The sequence below is a fragment of the Nestor notabilis genome, unplaced genomic scaffold (assembly GCF_000696875.1).
Source record: "Nestor notabilis isolate BGI_N333 unplaced genomic scaffold, ASM69687v1 scaffold15889, whole genome shotgun sequence".
In the NCBI taxonomy this organism is placed as follows: Eukaryota; Metazoa; Chordata; class Aves; order Psittaciformes; family Psittacidae; genus Nestor; species Nestor notabilis.
Genome location: NW_009943036.1, coordinates 78,409 through 97,518, shown reverse-complemented (window position 1 = coordinate 97,518; position 19,110 = coordinate 78,409). Strand labels below are relative to the sequence as shown.

The window sequence follows — 19,110 nt, the reverse complement described above, 5'->3', positions numbered from 1 at the left end:
CTGTTCTAGTGGAAGGTGTCCCTGCCCGTGGCAGGGGTTGGAGCTGGAGGAGCTTTAAGCTCCCTTCCAACCTAAACCATTCCATGATTCTGTGATTGATCCTTTCTATGAAGTCTTAGATTAATCTTTGTTGTTTCAAGTGTTGCTCAAAGAGCGGAACCACAGGTGTGTGTTTTGAATGCACGGCTGTAGAATGGTATCAAGAAAGGTCACATGTGGACTGTTGAAGTCCTTTATGGTTACCAAATGCACATAGCTGTAGGTGGTGGTGGTGGCTGGAGGAAAACTTCTTGAACTCTGAATTCCCATAGTGCTTTTTTACCATTTAAAAGATGGTGCGAGTTTAAAGGTGTTGTTCTTGATTCAGTCCCTGGTTCCTCAGTGCCTTTACTGGACACAGTATGAGAGCTAGACCCCTGTGTGAATGGGGAGTACACTCATCTCTCCTCTTGTTCTCATGTCGTAGTTGATGTGACCACAGCACTGCCCTTGCAAGTTGCACCGACTTCAGTCCCGATGGATCTGCGCTTGGACCACCAGTTTTCCATGCCCGTGACAGAGCCGACGCTGCGGGAACAGCAGCTGCAGCAGGAGCTCCTGGCACTCAAGCAGAAACAGCAGATCCAGAGACAGATCCTCATAGCTGAGTTCCAGCGGCAGCACGAGCAGCTCTCCCGGCAGCATGAGGCCCAGCTGCATGAGCACATCAAAGTAAGTGAGGAGCAGCCCTGTGCTGGGCACTGTGGGCAAGCATCCCCTCACCTTGAGGAGATGATCCATCTGGTGTGGTTTGGGGTAGGAATACTGTGCTGGACTTGGTAACCTCCGCTCAGAGAGTAACTAAAGGGGCAACAAGAAACCCGGAGAGGGGCTTTGGACAAGGGCCTGTAGGGACAGGACAAGGGCAATGGTTTGAACCTGCCAGAGGGGAGGTTGAGATGAGCTCTTGGGCAGAAGCTCTTCCCTGTGAGGGTGCTGAGGCGCTGGCACAGGGTGCCCGGAGAAGCTGTGGCTGCCCCATCCCTGGCAGTGTTCAAGGCCAGGTTGGACACAGGGGCTTGGAGCAACCTGCTCTAGTGGAAGGTGTCCCTGCCCGTGGCAGGGGTTGGGACTGGATTGGAGCTTTAAGGTCCAGTCTGGGATTCTTACGATCTTAAGGTCCCTTTTAACCCAAACTAGTCTGGGATTCTTTGAATGATCTTTTGTAAAGGGATGCAAGCACCAAGATTTAGAAAGGGGGAGTAGGGTGGAGGAGAGGAAGCAAGGCAAGCTGGTGTCATGTTAAACATTACCCTCCCATCTGTATTCGGAACTCCTGTGTCCCACTGCCATCAGGTGGCTTGTTTTCCCTGGATCTGGGAAATTTCAGTAGAATGTAACGCAACAGGAGGGTTTTTAGGCTATCTTTACACTAAGATCACATTTTTGGGGCTAGAGTGCCTATCAAAGTACTCACTGGGCATCAGCACAAGGTGCAAAGCAGATGTTTGAAGCTCAGTGTCTCTGCGGTGGCAGGAGGCACGGCTGCAGCGGGTGTTCGTGCTGCTCTGGTGCATGGGACAGAGAAGACACGTAACGAGAAATAGGAAGTACAGTTTAGAAGATGGCTGTTGCATAGTGAAAACGTTAGACATATAAATATTTCACAGTGATAGACTATTGCTATGGTAACAGAAGCTTTCAGCATTGCTAATATGCTCTCCTTTCAAAGGGGGATTAGCGCTGCGCATGGTAAATAGCGTTAATGTAATATTAAAAAGCAACCTCAATTCAACCTTATATAACTTTCATTTTAATACAAAATACATGTCAGAGTGGGGAAGATAGGATTAAAAGTTAATGGGGTATTATTTACAGACTTTTGAAACACAGAGACGAGCCTGAGTTGGTAAGAGCAGGCGCCGTTTGAGGACTGATTGGGTGTCTCTGTCCTTAGTGGGTCCTGTGAGTTGTCTTCAGGACACAGAGGTGTGGGGAGATGCATGATCAGGGGACTGGAGCAGCTCTGCTCTGGAGCCAGGCTGGGAGAGCTGGGCTGGGGCAGCTGGAGAAGAGAAGGCTCCTGAAGGGGACACCTCAGAGCAGCTCCAGTGCCTAAAGGGGCTCCAGGAAACCTGGAGAGGGGCTTTGGACAAGGGATGGAGGAACAGGACAAGGGGAATGGCTTTAACTTGCCAGAGGGGAGATGGAGATGAGCTCTTGGGCAGAAGCTCTTCCCTGTGAGGGTGCTGAGGCACTGGCACAGGGTGCCCAGAGAAGCTGTGGCTGCCCCATCCCTGGCAGTGTTCAAGGCCAGGTTGGACACAGGGGCTTGGAGCAACCTGCTCTAGTGGAAGGTGTCCCTGCCTGGGGCAGGGGTTGGAGCTGGAGGAGCTTTAAGGTCCCTTCCAACACAAACCTTTTGGTGGTTCTATGATTCTTAAGCAGCTCCTCTGTATTTTGGACAGACATCAGTATAGCCAATATTGCTGAGTTAAAGCCAGCAGCACTATGAACGTTTTAAAGAAGTTACACCATTGACATGTTAAACCCTCAGCGAGTACAGGAGGAATCAGGGTTTATTTGTTTTCTTTCTTTTATTACTCTGGTGTCAGTGGGAGCAGAGAACCTGGTCTGACTCGATGTGAACTAAGAGAGGGGGAAGCATCTCCCCCTCCCACCCGTAAACGAAGCACTAGTGTAAGGAACACCTTAAGGTCTTCTTAAGTAAGTGAAATTTGGCTTGAAAAATGCTGGCACGTCTTCCTTGTTTTTCTATTCAAGTAGATAACTTTTTCCTATTGAAATCTGATGTTTGGGCATTTTCCAGAACTTGGTTTCGTTCCAACAGCCCAGTTTGAATCATCTGACCCTGTGCAAGAGGAGGCGATGGGATCCTCACAGCCCTTCTTGCCTGCGTGTGCAATCCCTTCCCTGTCCTTTCCTCCCCGAGTGGTCCTTTCTTTGTAGACATTGGATTTTGAAGAAGTGGGCTCCAAATGTAGGTAGAAAGTCCCAGAAGATCCTGGAGTTTGGAGAGCCAAGCTCCGAGTGAAACAATACTTGTGGAAGGGAAGTACAATGGACACAGTTACTGCTTGGGACACAGCGGGAGTGGAATCGTTGCAGTCAAGGAGGTAACAGGAAGACAGTGACTTGTTTAGGGAAAAGAAATGGAGCCTTGTGAAAACTCCCTACAGAAATAGGGAAAAGTGCCTTTCACAGCTATGGTGCAGCTTTGCAGGTTGTTGAGGTTTGACATGTGAGAGCAGCGTGGAAAGGAAGCAGGAGCTGCTGAGCACCGGAGGCTGCTGCGGGCTGGCTGGAGGCAGAGGTGGCAGCTCCTCTCTCCTGTAGCCACTTACCTTCAGTGAGATGGATTTTCCACTCTGGAATGCCTCGCCAGATGTGTAACAATATTTATAGCCTTCAAATCTGCCTTCCTAAACAAAACCAAGGATGGAATAAGGAGCCTGGTGCCTGGCCCATTGCAACGGTGGAAAGCCTCTCCGCAGGTCCCAGTGTGAGCTTTGCTTGACCTTTGATTGTGAAGGAATCGGCAGGGAATTTTTTCCTTTGTGAGTCACTCCTTCCCAGCCAAGATCAGCTGGAAGTTACCAAAAGCTTTTCCATTTGCCTTTCGTCAAGAGCCGGAGCGAGGTGGTTGAAGAGGGGCAGGAGCTTTGGCAGGGCGAGAGGCACCTCGGGCAGTGTGAGCTCAGTGAGCAGTGGGAGTGAAGGACGTGGTGGGTAATGTGGTTAATCCCTGCTCTGCCGGAGCTCGGAGCAGGGCTCTTCCCAGCTCTGGCTGTTTTATAGCTAAAGCCAGGAACTTATTCAGGATGCTGACGCATGTTGGTGTTAGCACATGACAGCAGACATGAGAAGGAGTCCTGATGGTGATGGGTTAGCAACACAGGCAAGCAGCTGAGCCTCACAGCTCCTCGTGGACCTCAAATCCTAACCTGGAGGTTAGAAGATGTTAATTCTGCAATGCTATTCCTGCTTTTCCCCTCATCATGTTTGTGTGCATCAGGAGCAGAGGGAGGATGAGGCTGTACGTGCAACGTAGACAGGGTGGGCTGAGGAGGCCTGGGTTTGCACATCACAACAGCCAAAGGAGCTTTGTGCTGATGTTTGCTGAGGAGTGATTCCCAAATTGTTCTCTTTTTACGAATGCAGTGATTTGTGGAGCAGTCTGTGTGTGTTTTGCTGTGCTGCCTAATGGCTTCATGCCAGTTAATAAAAATACATGGAATGTTTTCAGACATCAGCTTTATATACATAGCAATGTTGAGATAAAGCTGAGGAAATGGCTTTGTTAGGTTTGGGCTGGTTTCAAATGGCATAGTTTTAATCAATGTAGCTTCCAAGCCCTGACGGAGAGGTGGTAACACATCTGAGGTGTCAGATAGAGATATCTTAGAGATACAGGTTGAAACTCTCCGGCCATTCCTTATTTTTATTCTGGAGAGCAAAAGTCTGTCAGGGAATCTTCCAGACGGATCTTGGAATGCTGTAAAGAGATCTAGACTTAACAGGTATCACACTGATCCTGCTGTTGCTTTTATTTGGAGGTACCTGCCCTTGGGGTGGCAGGTTTGCTTGCAGGATTGCTCCTTGGGCACAGATCTCATCATCTCTCAGTTGTAGCCATGCCAGTGCCTAGAGCCTCTTCTGATGGCCTCTTTGTGTCAATTCCTGCTTCCTAACTTAAATTCCCATCTGTGGATGTGGTTGATGTCATCTGCTTCTCCCCTGTGCTGGGTGGCACCTTCCCCGTGCCCCACATCAGGGCTGCTGAAGGTACCCGTTTCCCCCGTATCCTCCTCTTCCTCTTCACATTGATCTCTGGAAAGGCAAACTTCCATTTGACCCCCCAAATACCCCAACTGACTGTGTCTGCTCCATCCTTCCTGCCTGCAGCAGCCCATGCGGAGAGAATCCCTCTGCTCCAGTTTGTGCTGCTTGTCTGCAGAGCAGCCGTTCCTCACAGCCTGCATTGTTCAAGAGCAACTTCAAAAGCCCAGAGATACCAGGTGCCCGCCTCTGTCTGCCTTCTGACATGATAAGATTATTCATCTTGGAAGACTGCAGCTGGGTACAGTCGGTGGTAAAAAAAACCCCAGACTGAACATTTTGTGCCTTCTGTCTACTTGAATGCATTGTAATGTGCTCCCTTGCTATTTCTAGACAGCTTCCTGTTCTTTTTTGGTGACCTTGCCTTGGTTTTCTGATACAAGGAGCTGCCTCCAAGACTTAGACCTGGATCCTGCAAAACTTCACTTCTGATGGAAGTAACCCTGCAGACAGCTTTTGTAAGATCAGAGCGTTTGCTCTCTTTGAAGGGCAGGGAGTGACTTTCCTCTGTCTCAAAGACAAGCTCTTTCCCAAGAGCACTGAAGACAAATCTTCATGCAGAGGGGTGGGTAGTGTCAACAGATTCGTAGAGCAGCTTGGATATCTCTAGGCCCCATTTCTTGGTTGAAGAAGTCATCGTGGAGCAGGCTGGGTTCATTTGGGGGCATCTTCCTACCTAGTGTTGGTGGTTTCTGGACTGAAGCTGGGTTGCTCGGTCAGGAGCGTTGTCTACACTGGTTCTACTCTAAACCTGCTCAAAGCAGCATGTTTCCTTTTGGCTTCTGAGATAGGCCACAGTTTGTTGGCTGGAAGGAGCTGAATGAGAAATCCAGATTGCTCCAGCTTTGAGATGCACAAACCACCATTCGAGATGCAAAAACCTCAGTTAAAAGTGAAGTCACGAATCTCATTGCAGTAGATGTGGATTGTGCCTTGTCCCTGGACCTATGTCCATGGAGTGTGGTGGTACAGCCAGCCTTGTCCCCCACGCACCATTACTCAGTCTCTTCGCTTTGGGGTTCACAGTTTTCCAGCAGGATATGAAGGTTTTCCAATCCATCAGCAGTAGGAGATTAAAAGCCTGTTGTTCCCTGTGCTCGGCCACTCCACGTTCCTTTGTTGAAGTCAAAGAACAGACATTCACCCACTGCATGTTCTTGTGAATGAATGTCCTGCAGTTGGACTTAAATTGGGCAGAGTTTGGGTGTTCTGAAGGCTGAATGTCTGATGGAAACAGCAGTCCTAACAGCTTTTTCAAGTGATCAGATTCCTGTTCATCCATCCTTTAGAGCGTGAGTTTGTCTCTCAGTACAACGCGTGTGGAGCACAGTGATCGTTATAGATGATTTTCTTTTAAAGCTAGACCCTTATGGTCTCTATTCAGTTTGGAATTGCAAAGTAAACAGCAGGAGCAAGAATATTTTGCAGTTCACACATCTGATTTTTCAGCTTCAGTTTTATTTTGGAATGAGAGAAAATAGACTGGAAGTACTCAAAGAGAACACACAGAGAATCAGGGCAGGACTAAAGATACAGCCGAGTGGATCCTGCAGTTATGCCAGGAATATTGACCTGTTAATATACACTGTTGCTGATAAATTTAACCTTCCTAAACTTGTAATTGCTGTTGCTGCATATGGTCTCTTAACAACATTGGGTTCATGTCTGGGAGAATGAAGTTGCATTTCAAACATAGATCATGTGAATAACTTCACTCAAGTGCACGCAGTATGAAGAATGTTGTTGGATAGATCCCCATGGTTAAGTTTCCTGTTTAACTGGTGGTGGTGTGTATCATAGAATCCCAGCCTGGTTTGGGTTGAAGGGAGCTTAAAGCTCATCCATTTCCAACCCCTGCCATGGGCAGGGACACCTTCCACTAGAGCAGGTTGCTCCAAGCCCCTGTGTCCAACCTGCCCTTGAACACTGCCAGGGATGGGGCAGCCACAGCTTCTCTGGGCACCCTGTGCCAGTGTCTCCTTCTTTGCAATGACCAAAACTTGGTGGTGGTTCCTTTAGGTGCTCCTGTGACAAGAGCTCTTTGTCCTACATCTCCACTCCTGATACTGATTTTAGTGTAACATTCCCATTCCAACTCATCTACTCTCTGTACCCTAAAACAGTTCACAGAGGACACAGCTGCTTCTCCAAGAACAGAGGTCTGTTTGCTTATGGCATCATAACATCTCACTTAGAATTAAACATCTGGGGCTCCTTCCTTTGCAGGGCAGTTTATATAGTTCTTTGATTTACAAAGGTTCCTCCTTGCCATGCGTGGTTGGATGGATGTTCCCTGCTCCTGGTGCAAGGATTTGTCCTCCCCTTCAATAATAACTGTGTAAAGCAAAGCAGAGGCAAATGCAAGGGAGTTTTTCCTCACCTTTAGAGAATAAAATGGGAGATGGAACTGAACATGCTGGATACTACAAATGGAGCTCAGTGCTTTCTAGAGAGGCTCTCAGACACTCACCTTCTGGAGACAGGGTAAAAACTAGGCTGGAGTGGCAGTAGGGGAGCAGAAGGCATGTACAAATGCATTCCTAGCACAGATATCCAGGACTTAGAAGGATGAAGCTGCTGTGTGAGCTTCCAGCCTTTTAGGGGAAGTGAGCAGTAATGGCAGGGAAAAGAAACAGTGATATGAAATTATATATCCATATGTAAGCTGCCAAACTAATAGCGTGGGATCTTGTCACCTAGAGCTGGCAGTCAGGGAACACAACCCTTGTTCCCGTTCCTGGAGACATTTGAGCCTCATAAACTTGAACACCAGACATTCTCAGTAGGATATGTCTAAGCAGGATCAGTCTCCTGCCCGGGAAGCTGTCTGCTGGGCAGGCCTGTTTCCTTGTGTAGCAAAGGGATGCTGCCTGATAGCTGGAAGGGGGCACGCCAGACCTATGTTCAGCTGCTGCTGTGTCCAAGAGAAGAGATGATAGGCATTTGTTCTGCTCAGCTGGGCTTTCAGATTCTTGTGTCTTGGCTTCTGCTGGAAGCCACAACGTTGTTTCCCCCTCTCCCACCTCCCAGTACACGTCATTCTGAGCGGCCTCTGGTGCTCCAGGAGTTATCTGAAACACGCCGGGGATGGAGCCAAGGGAGTGAATCCTGAAACTGGAGCCACAGCTTGAGACTTGAGTAAACAGGATGGGGAGAACATGAAGCAGAGAGTCTGGCCAGAGGAATGGCCAGTGTAGAGATCGCTCTGAAATCACCCAATACAACACTTCTCCCACCAAGCTGACATCCCTGCTTTGCTTCCACCCATCGCTGGTGATTTTTCGGGGGGTGTTTTGATGTGCACATGTCTTGGCAGCTTCTTTCTCAATCATGTTAAATACCAGATTTAACCCCCCCCAAAGCTGTAGAGTTTTGCCAAAGCACGTGGCAGATGATTTGCCCTAAAATCCACTGTTTACACCAAACCCCCAACCTTGCTGGCTGCTGAGGGCGAGGACAGTGATAGGAAGAATTACATGAAGAATTAAGCTTCAATGAAAGGAGCTGAAACCAGCTTAGCTTCTGAAAGTGTTTTCTGGGTCATGCCTCAACCCTTGACTTTAAGAGGACAAGTTAACTTGACTTTAAGATGACAAGTTCAAAGATCTGCTTTTTGGGGTTGGTTTTGGTCTTGTCTAGCACTAAGTTGTTGGGTTTGAAGGTAGTATTTTACTTCCACATCCTTACAACTTCCTTAAAGCTATTGCCTCCATCAGAGGCCAAGCTCTTGTTCAGAGGTGGCAGGGGAAGTAGTTGTACAAAGAAGTCCTCAGCCTGCAACCCAATCAGCAATAAGTGTGCCAACTGTTGGTCAGCCAGGCTTGCAACTGTGATTACCTGCATGAGTAAGGGTGAGCTGTCTGGGTACAGATAGTTTTACACTGCTTTCCATTAATTATAGTAAGCTATTCAAATACATATATATATAAAAAACCCCTAGGAGCCATAGTGTGAGCTTCAAAACCTCTCCTGCTTTGCAGATTTTAGTCAATTTTGTGAAAGGAAATGACAAATGCACCTTTAAAGTGATGGTTGTGTGGGAAACAAGCAGCAGAGGAGCTTGGGCAGAGAGCAGTACCTGGCTTCTAGGGGAAGAATAAGGTAGTGTCTGAAAGGTTCTGGGATGCAGGAAGGACTCACATTCTTGCTACTCATTTAGCAAATTGAGGAGTCGTTTTGGAAGCCTTAATGTAACATGTCTTCATGAAACACGTCCTCATTCCCTCTGGTAAATGGGATCTTTGCTGTCAGCACCACACGCTTCCCCGGAGGCCGCTGGCTGGCTTCAGGGCTGAGGCTGCTGGAAGATTTGGGAGCGTTACCACTTCTGTTGTAACAACTCAAGGAGACTGGTTTAGCTCCTCTTTGCTTACAAAGAGGTTGCTTTGTGCAGTGGAAGCTGACGGTGGGGTTGCTGGTAAGGTGTCAGTCCCAGTTCTAGGTTGACATGCTGAAGACAACTGATGAATGTGATGGCAAAATCCACCGCAGCCCCAAGTCCTCACGGCTAGCCGAGCGTTGGGAATGCTCTGTGTTCTCCTGGCTGCATTGATTAATATTAATATATGCTAAAGGAGCACCAGCAACACTAACTCCAGGTACAGTTGAGCATTTGTGCAGTTTTCATAAATAGTGGAAGCAGTGACATTAAACATATGCAGGAATCCCCATAGTTACAAATATTGACAAACATTTACTTTGGCAAGAGCACCTAATTCAGATGTACCGTGCTGCACTCCCTAATGCAGTGTGCCTGGCTGCCACACACTGTGCTCCTCCAACTGATAGCTGCATGAGGCTGGATGCAAAGGGATTTCCCTTGGCATACCACTTCGTATCTCACGGGTATTTCAATGGCATTACCGTTGGGAATGGGAAGTTTCAGTGCCAGGCACAGCCCACAACATGTGGGTATTACCTTGGCAGAAGCAGCTTAGCGCATGGTGCTGGAGGAGGGTATGACTGTGCTGCAGTTGGCCGCACATGGGGCTGAATGGTCACTGTTAAAATGTACCTTGATTGCTTTAGCTGAAGGAGAATCTCATCTTCTTCTGAAGTTTCAGTTTATTTTGTGCCCGGGACAGCTTTTTGTGTGTACTCAGTTTTCCTGCCTCTCCTGTTAGTTGGTTGGTGGTGGTGGGTATTCTTATGGCTTATGGGTCCTTTTTTCACAAAGCATCAGCAGAAAACCTTGTTTTTACATGAGAAAATTAAATTGGAACCCCCCCAAAATATAAAACAGGGGCATAGTCTGGTTTTAAAGCTAAGAAGGGCCTTTTTGCACAGAGTGATTTAATGTGATAGTTATATTCCCTCTGGCTTTATTAGAACAAGATGGGTATCAGTAGAGCAGTGCAATGATGTGGCTGAGCAATGAGAAGGATTTGGGGTGCTCACCTTGGGTCAGCACCCCAAATCCTTATCAGAGGTCCTTGTGGTGGTTGTGGAGCCTGGATGTGGTCTGTCATTGGAGCTGGTAAAGGCACCACATTGCCTGTGCCCCTGAATTGTACTGAGCCTGCGCCACGTATTTCCTATCAAATACTGTCTGTGTGGTTTGTTTTCAGCCCTGGGCGTGGAGAAGTGTTCATGCTGGAAGAAGACATCCCAGTTCAGACAGAGCACCCGGATGGGTTTTCTTGAGTCATTTTCTAAGGCTACAGCAGACACCAACAAAGTGATTTCTTTCCCTTTTTCATGGAGATGATTGGAGAGGTTGCTTCATGATTATTTATTTTTCCAACTTTGAAAAGATTGGAAAACTATATTAAGAATAGGCTTTGTGGCAACTGTGCAGGAACAATACATCTCTAATGAAACCTCTGTAAGCCATCCAGATACAAATTGGTCTTTCATTTACATTTCACTACAGATGTCAATGAATGCACAGTTCCTTCTAAGGCATCCTAATGTATGTAAACCATTGCAGGAAGCGGAGCACGCAGAGCCTAGGAGACTGCAGATGGAGAGAAAAGGCTCCTGATTTCATAAAAATAACAAAACCTGTTTTAACATATTGTGCATTAAATATTGTTCATTTGCATACTTTCTATGGCTAGGTTATAAAAGCCCACCATGTGGTGGACTTGTTGGAAGCCTGAAAAGATACTCTTGCTCCAAATGGGGATGTGTTAGTAGAAGCTGCTGCTTAATTATGAAACAAAAATAACTACTTTTCTCAAGGATTGGTGGGGTTTTTGTTGTTTTTCTTCTGTAGGTTTTTAGAGTCTGGGGTTGGTGTTTTTTTGCTGTTTACGTAGAATTCCATAGGATGAGGAAGGGAAGCATAGGTGCAATCATTGCAAATCCTGCTATAACTGGGGCTGGGTGTTTTACAACAGTCTGCCTGCTTGGAACTGGCAGCAGCAGGGACTCCTCCATCAAGAGGTGCCAGCAGATAGCCAGGCAGATTGGAAAGTACCTCTTTACATTTATTTCTTTGCATCTTTATATAGAATGGTTCAATTTGATGTGTATGGTCTATAATGTATCCCCAGCTTGCAATGCTGGGGTAGTACAAATGTACAATAGGAGATCTCAGTGTACATTCAGTGTGTGTGCACATGCTGTCAGGGTTTGGAGAAGGATGGAGTGAGACCTGTTCTTAGTGGGTTCCCTGTCGCCATAGCCATGAGCCCTTCCCACAGACAGGATTTTGTGAACCTGGAGCACTCTGGGGTTATTGGAAGGTTGGTTTTTATACATATCTTGAAGCAATTCTTTTATAATTAAGCTCAGAAGCAGGTGGTGATCATGCCCACAAGGCAACTAGTCCTTTTGCATTTAGCTTGGGGTATGAGGTTTGTGCAGCAGATGGAAAGTAACGGGTGTTTGATGAAGTTAGAAAGATAGAGGTGTCCCAGCCCATGGGAACTCTTCTCTGTATACAGAGAGGGTGAAGAACTGTTGAGAAACCAGAGTCCAAAGTCATATAATCAGAGGCTTATTCAAAAAGGCACAAGGGAACTGGTCTTGCAAAGCCCATGTTCATAAGGGTGTATTTTGCTGCGAGTGCTTGACTTGGTGAGCTCAGGCACGCTCCTTCACATAGGATGGTTTGTGTTGGAAGGGACCCTAAAGCTCCTCCAGCTCCAACGCCTGCCCCGGGCAGGGACACCTTCCACTAGAGCAGGTTGCTCCAAGCCCCTGTGTCCAACCTGGCCTTGAACACTGCCAGGGATGGGGCAGCCCCAGCTTCTCTGGGCACCCTGTGCCAGCGCCTCAGCACCCTCACAGGGAAGAGCTTCTGCCCAAGAGCTCATCTCAGTCTCCCCTCTTTTGGGTAGAAGCTTTTTGTCACTTTCTCAAATGAGGTGCTTTCTGAACAGGATGCTTGTGCTTGTAAACAGGCCATGCCCTGAAGCCTGGAGCATGGAGTCCTATCACTTAGCATACCCCTGAAATAGGGGTTACATGAAGTGAGTCATGGTGCAGGAGCCTCTAGACAAGGAGAACACTGTTCTTCCTGTTTTGATGAATTAAGCAATGTTATTGTCACCTGACAGCAGCTTCTGGTCTAGCTCTGGGAACACTGGCAGTGTTAATTTACCCTTCTTCCTCTCATTCCTTCTCCACAGCAGCAGCAGGAGATGCTGGCCATGAAGCATCAGCAGGAGCTGCTGGAGCACCAGAGGAAGTTGGAGCAGCACCGACAGGAGCAGGAGCTGGAGAAGCAGCACCGAGAGCAGAAACTTCAGCAGCTAAAAAACAAAGAGAAAGGAAAAGAGAGTAAGTAGCAGAAATCTCACCTGTGTCAGCGCTGACAGGTAGAGCAGATGAATGGAAGCCATAATGCAGCTTTATAAAGCTGGAGAAACCTTCCTGATGGCCTCCCTCCAGAGCTCGGCTGCGCAGGGAGCTTACGTAAACTGAAGTATTGAGTGTGGAGAGAAATGTATTTCTCTGCTTTATCTTCATTTTTGTCTTAGTAAATGCCATTTGAGCGTTTTTCAAAAGGAAGCCTATCATCTCTTTACTTGATTTAACATTTTTTGAAGTATTTTTGGCAGCATTCCTAATGGAGGCAGAATATTAAGCCCATAAAATACACCAGATGCACACTGCATTTCTTCTTCTTTCACTTTTTTTAATTCCCCTCTTTTAAGATGGAGCCGAGTTCTCAGTTCTTCGCTTTTTAAAGTGTTTTCATTCAGAAAGTGCTTCTTTCATGAGGTTACAGATTGTGGTTGGCTTTCCCACGTGTCATTATGCACTTGACAAGATTCAGTAGAATGATTATGGCCTCACAATTTCCCCTTATCAAAGGCACTTTGGTTGCTTGTTTGGTTTTCTTTTGGAAGTGAATGGGAGGAAAAATACCTCACCAAGTTGTACTATCAACTCGTTAGGTCTTCAGTTCAAATGCAATAAAGAAGCCTGTGACGGAAGAAGCACAGAGGGCTGAAGGAGATGGGGTGCTGTCTGGGAACCAGGAATGAGATAAAGGGCCAAGAAGAATTTAACTAGTAGGAAAAAGCGTCAAAATGTGGATGAGCAGCAGGTCAGGGAGAGGATCCTGCCCCTCTGCTGTGCTCTGGGGAGTCCTTAGAGCAGCTCCAGTGCCTAAAGGGGCTCCAGGAAACCTGGAGAGGGGCTTTGGAGAAGGGATGGAGGGACAGGACAAGGGGAATGGCTTGAACCTGCCAGAGGGGAGATTGAGATGAGCTCTTGGGCAGAAGCTCTTCCCTGTGAGGGTGCTGAGGCGCTGGCCCAGGGTGCCCAGAGGAGCTGTGGCTGCCCCATCCCTGGCAGTGTTCAAGGCCAGGTTGGACACAGGGGCTTGGAGCAACCTGCTCTAGTGGAAGGTGTCCCTGCCCGTGGCAGGGGTTGGAGCTGGAGGAGCTTTAAGCTCCCTTCAACCCAAACCAGGCTGGGATTCTATGAGACGACTGGTGTCTAGGAGACTAAATAATGCACTATCTGCAGGTTGAATTCCCCGCTCCCTGCATGTGCATCTTGTAGCAGCAGGCTTTAAGCTGCAGCCAAAACGAGAGAACACACAGACCTCCCCCAGCATCTTTATAAAGCATTTCATAGGAGGTCCAACATGTTTTGTGCGTTTGGTTTGGTTTTCTTTCCTTTTAGATACTAGAAAAGACCAAAGGATCTGAATGTATTTAAAAGAAGCAGTTTAACATTCAGGAGTGAGTAAAAGGGATGCTAATGCAGGTTTGCTGCTCTGGTGCCTGGTTGACTGCCAGGTCTGATGCTTTCTGTTTTCCTGTGGCTGCTTTATGTTATTGTCCAAAGTAAAGGCAGTGGGTTCGGGGTGGATGGAAGCTATAAGCATTTCCACTTCACCCTGCTGTTTTATCATCAGCTGTTGATACTGCATCAGTGTTTTGCTGGGCACTTCTGTAATACTCGTATCTGGCTCTTCTCCTTAAAGGCATTTGAATATATAGCAAAATGCCTGAATCTCTATAAGCTTCAAAGGCATCAAAGCACCTTTTGGCTGAAACACATAGGTGTAGAGTAAAGAACAGATTTTGGGGATGGCAAGTTGAAGATCCTGTTCCCATGGCTACAGTTTTATTTTTAAGTTACTCTTTATTGAAGAAGTTCTATGGTGTATAATCATTATAGCACCTCAGCTCTTCAGAATACTGCTTTTTCTCACATCAGAGAATTTTGCTAAGTGCAACACAGCTAAAATTGTCCTGATCTGAAATACGAAGATGGGTGTAGTTTATTTTCCTCTTCCCCCCATCACTGTAAGCCCAAATGTAGTTGGCTTGTACCTTTTAGAAGCAAATCACAAACCTATTTAGATTAAGCCAATATCAGCTTGTTGCATTCCCATCTTGTGAGCCTTCACCTGACACTGATATCTGCTGTCAGAAAGCTTTGGATCAAAAGCATGATTTCCATTAGAGGAAGGAAAATGTCTGTGAAAGTAAAGGTAGTTTTCATGCAGGATAAGGAGCGATACGTGGTCGTCCTGCCTTTCCACTGCTCACATTGCACCTACAACCTGTCTGTGCATCAGTGTTTCCAGGCACTTCTGGGCATGGACCATTCCATCCCTTGTTGCTCGGACAGTCTTGGACTGTGGCTTGTCTTGGACTTCCTTGTAAGATGTGACAAGCCCACACCATCAGTTAAGGGTTCTGCTCCTCTGCTCTTGCGTTGTGCAACCTCCTCCTTCCACAAGAGCCTGGTCCTGCTTCTGCCCTCCCTTCTTCTCTTCCCACCAATCCTGCCTTATCCTAGATTTGGATACGCTATATTTGGATATATCCAAATACATCTTTGGGGCTCTTCAGAGCTATTGTGCCTGCAGTACTTTGCTCCTTGTGGCTCTCACTTGTTTGCAGTCTTATCAGTTGATCTGCTCTTTGCTCCCTGCTCCTCTTACACACTCAGACCCTCCAAAAGGAGCAGGCCAGCTTCACAGCTTGGTTTTCCCCACGTGCAAAGCTGCTTCCCTTGCCAGGGCTGCTGCGTGGGCTCTTGCTCTCCAATTCTTTCTCTTTCCTCCTTCTTTGACCCTGCCATGCCTTTTGCTTCCATTGGGATTGAGCGTCTTGCTTCTTGCCTATGGACTTAATCCATACATATGGGCTTTTGGTGGATGACTTCTTCTCTTGTCCTCTTTGCTTATACCCCTATTGCGTATGTGACGGGTTGTCTCTTTCCGCCCTTAGAGTCCTCTTTAACATCTTTACTGGATGTTGCACAGTGCTTATGTGACTGGGTCCAAAATAACCCAGTCTAGTACATTTAAAGTGAGTTACATTGTTGGTTTTGGGGTTTTTTTACTTTTGCTCTTTCAGCTCAAAGTTCAAGAGCTGAGTAATGGTCAGAAGGTCTTTCATGACGGCTTGGTCCATGGCTCCAGCATTGCCCAGGGAAGGGGAAGCCTGTAGGTTTTTATCTTGTTATGGGGCCTTTCAGCTTCTAATTCCAGAGGAAGACATGCCAGGGAGCTATTGTAAACCTCAGCATTGAAAAGTGTTTCATTTCAGATCCTCTAAATCATGTCAGATTTATCCCAAACTGATGGAATGCAGCTATGTTTGATTAGTTGAATCAATAGATGAATGATGACACTTTTTGGAGAGATAAGGCCTTTAAGCATGACTTTATCACCTCTTCTGCTCTAGCCATGTGGCTTGCTACACTCATATGAACTTACCTCCAGCTCTCCAGTGGAACTTCCCATTGGGTTACACACCATACCTATGTTTGTAGATGTAGTGAGAAAGGCAGGGCTCCAAAAAGGTGAGTTTTCAAGCTTTTAAACACAGTTGAGCATGATTACATCTTCAGGCAGAGCTGTGGAAAAACAGTGCAGTTTTCTCCTCTTGGAGACATACAAAGAGTCCATCAAATGGCACCACGTTGTTGAGTGGGATCCAGGAGGCAAAAGATCACCCTGCTGTAGCTGAAGTTCTTATTCCCAGGAGAGCAGACAGTTTTTCTGGCCTTTTCCTTGTAGCCAGGATACTTTCCTTTGGAATTCTTGCTTTACGCCACGGTATAGATGAACCATCATTTTCCACATGTTCTGCTTGCCAAACTTCCTATGCATTACTCCATTAGGAACTCCCTGCCTGCGAATCTCTTCTGTCAAGCAAATGATAGTTTGAATCCATCATGGCAGTAAAACAAACCGGTTTCTATTATGGAGGAAATAATGATTAGAAATTACACAGTTGACATTTTAACTCTGCGCTGCCACATTCCTGACTTTCTTCTTTTAACTGTGAGATTTTGCTATTTGAAGAAGGAGATTGCACACTTGTAAATGAATCGGAATATTATGTAGGTCTTATTGTCCGCAGATACTTCCGAACAAAGAGGTCCCTATTTACAAGAGTTTTCAAGCCCAAGTCCCCACATGAGGCATTCGTCTCATTCCCCTTCTGCTTGCAGATGTGACATTTACAAAGTTGAGTGTACACAAGACCCTTTCTCTTAACTACCTTTGATGAAAAGCAAGCTGGAAATACCTCGGGACGAGGGCTTTATCCTGAGCGCGCTTCCCTGCACGTGTCAAATCCTCTTCAGAACTCCTTTATAGTGAAATGAGAGATCTGGGGTGAAATCTCTGTTTTCAAACAGAAAGTTGTGATGATATGCAAACCGAAAGGCAAAGAGCTAAAAAGAAGAGAGCTCCTTATTGGAGGCGCTTTGTTCTTTTCCTCTCTGACATAAAAAGTTCTGCTTTTGGACTAGAAATCAAAGATTGAATTGTGAATTGTTACAGAAATTTCCATTCTTTCAAATATGTCAGTTGATTAAATGGCCTTTTTTTTTAATGTTTTGCCATTTCAGGTGCAGTGGCAAGCACAGAAGTCAAGATGAAATTACAAGAATTTGTCTTAAATAAGAAGAAAGCCTTGGCACACCGGAATCTCAACCACTGTATATCCAGTGACCCTCGCTTCTGGTATGGGTAAGTGGTACTAGGCTTATCGTTATGATTCAGCCTGTGCCACCTTTTTTCACAATTGCTGGAGATGTGGGGAATGGAGCTGATGTGTTTACTGGCTAGAGCAGAGAGAGAACCAGGGTTTGACTGTGCTCTACGTGACCAAAATGCATTTTTCAGAGGGTTTCAGTGTGACTCAGTTATGTGTCTTCCGTGATGGTCGCAGTATTTCTCTGAGTAGAGGTCTTTGCTGTCATCTTTAATCCACAATTACTCCAACTCACCAGCTCTACAATCAAGAACAACCTTTATGAGTTCTCCAGCTCTTCACACAGTGTCGGGTCCTGCCGGATGTTAGAAAACTTGAACTTTAGTAAAGTGAGGAAATTACCTTTCCTGTTTAGTGAGTTGCAGCTCAGGGTGGTTGAGCTAGAGGTACTAGCTAGAGTCAGAGAATCCCAGACTGCTTCGGGCTGGGAAGGACCTTAAAGCTCCTCCAGTTCCAACCCCCTGCCATGGGCAGGGACTCCTTCCACTAGAGCAGGTTGCTCCAAGCCTCGTCCAGTGCTTACAACCTACCAAACATCAATATATTGGTTAGGTTTACTGTGGCACATGTTAATCGAAACATCCCTTTCCTGTGATGCTCCAGGGATGCCAACAGGTAGAGACATACAAACTGGTGCACAGGGAGCCATCCTTTTTCTTAGGGATTTATATAATCCCCTTGTCTCCCCTCCACCTGCTTTGTGGTGGGTGAAGGATCAATATTCTTAGATCTAGCCAAGATGTGAAGCAGGAAGAAAGCCCCAAAGGCCTCACAAGGGTTTCTAAGGGTCTGTCTCAGTAGTAAGGTGCAGGCAGGCAGGAGCTCGTTGTGTTCAGCCTTTGAGGAGGGCGGATGGCAGCAGAGCTGTGTGACTGGAGTGTCTTACCTAGTGCCGGAGGAGGATTTGTCAATGCACCCTTCAGCTGTTAAGGCAGAAGTCAAAGACTTTTCATTTCCATCCTATTTAACAAGTATTCCTTAAAAAGAAGAGAAAACCTTTTGAATGAATTACATGTTAGTATTTATTTATGTGGCATCTCATAGGTTACCGATTCAGTTAGAGAGATATTTATGTGCTCACATACTTCTAATGTGATTCAGTTGGGTGGTGTTTGGATTTAGCATACGCAGATGAGGCTTGCAGAAGATAGACTGGATGCTCCTACTGTGAGCAGGCAAGCCAATTAAGTGGTAACAGATGCTGAAATAGCCTTTTAAATGACACGCCTGTTTTTAAGCACTTCTTTTGGTCTTATTAAGGTTTGTGAATTCCTTTAAAAACAAGAATTGAAAGCATTACTTGGAAGCAGCAGCTCTCCTGAGGGTACTGAACACCACAGCGGCTCTGCGTCAATGGCCATGACGTGAAATATGTTCCGTTGACATGTGACGTAGCTGTCATTCCCCTGGACCTTTGGGCCAGGCTTTGGTTGTCCTCTGAGGTGTCCAAATGCTTCTGACTTCAGTATCTGCCTCCAACACAAGAGGGACGTGGAGCTGCTGGAGCGAGGCCAGAGGAGGCCCCGGAGCTGCTGCGAGGGCTGGAGCAGCTCTGCTCTGGAGCCAGGCTGAGAGAGCTGGGCTGGGGCAGCTGGAGAAGAGAAGGCTCCTGAAGGGGACACCTCAGAGCAGCTCCAGGGCCTAAAGGGGCTCCAGGAAACCTGGAGAGGGGCTTTGGACAAGGGATGGAGGGACAGGACAAGGGGAATGGCTTGAACCTGCCAGAGGGGAGATTGAGATGAGATATTAGGAAGAAGCTCTTCCCTGTGAGGGTGCTGAGGCGCTGGCACAGGGTGCCCAGAGAAGCTGTGGCTGCCCCATCCCTGGCAGTGTTCAAGGCCAGGTT

The 19,110-nt window shown here is 46.8% G+C and overlaps 1 protein-coding gene across 1 annotated transcript in view; it reads left to right on the top strand.

Moving 5' to 3' along the window:
- Positions 1–466: 466 nt before the first annotated feature.
- Positions 467–19,110, top strand: part of HDAC4 (histone deacetylase 4) — a gene marked incomplete at both ends in the record, with an annotated part of 95,564 nt that continues 76,920 nt past the window's right edge. Inside the window, 3 exons of the mRNA XM_010021677.1 lie at positions 467–711; positions 12,417–12,567; positions 17,119–17,239. Of these exons, the coding sequence (XP_010019979.1) occupies positions 467–711; positions 12,417–12,567; positions 17,119–17,239 (517 nt within the window). The remainder of the gene's footprint in view (positions 712–12,416; positions 12,568–17,118; positions 17,240–19,110) is intronic.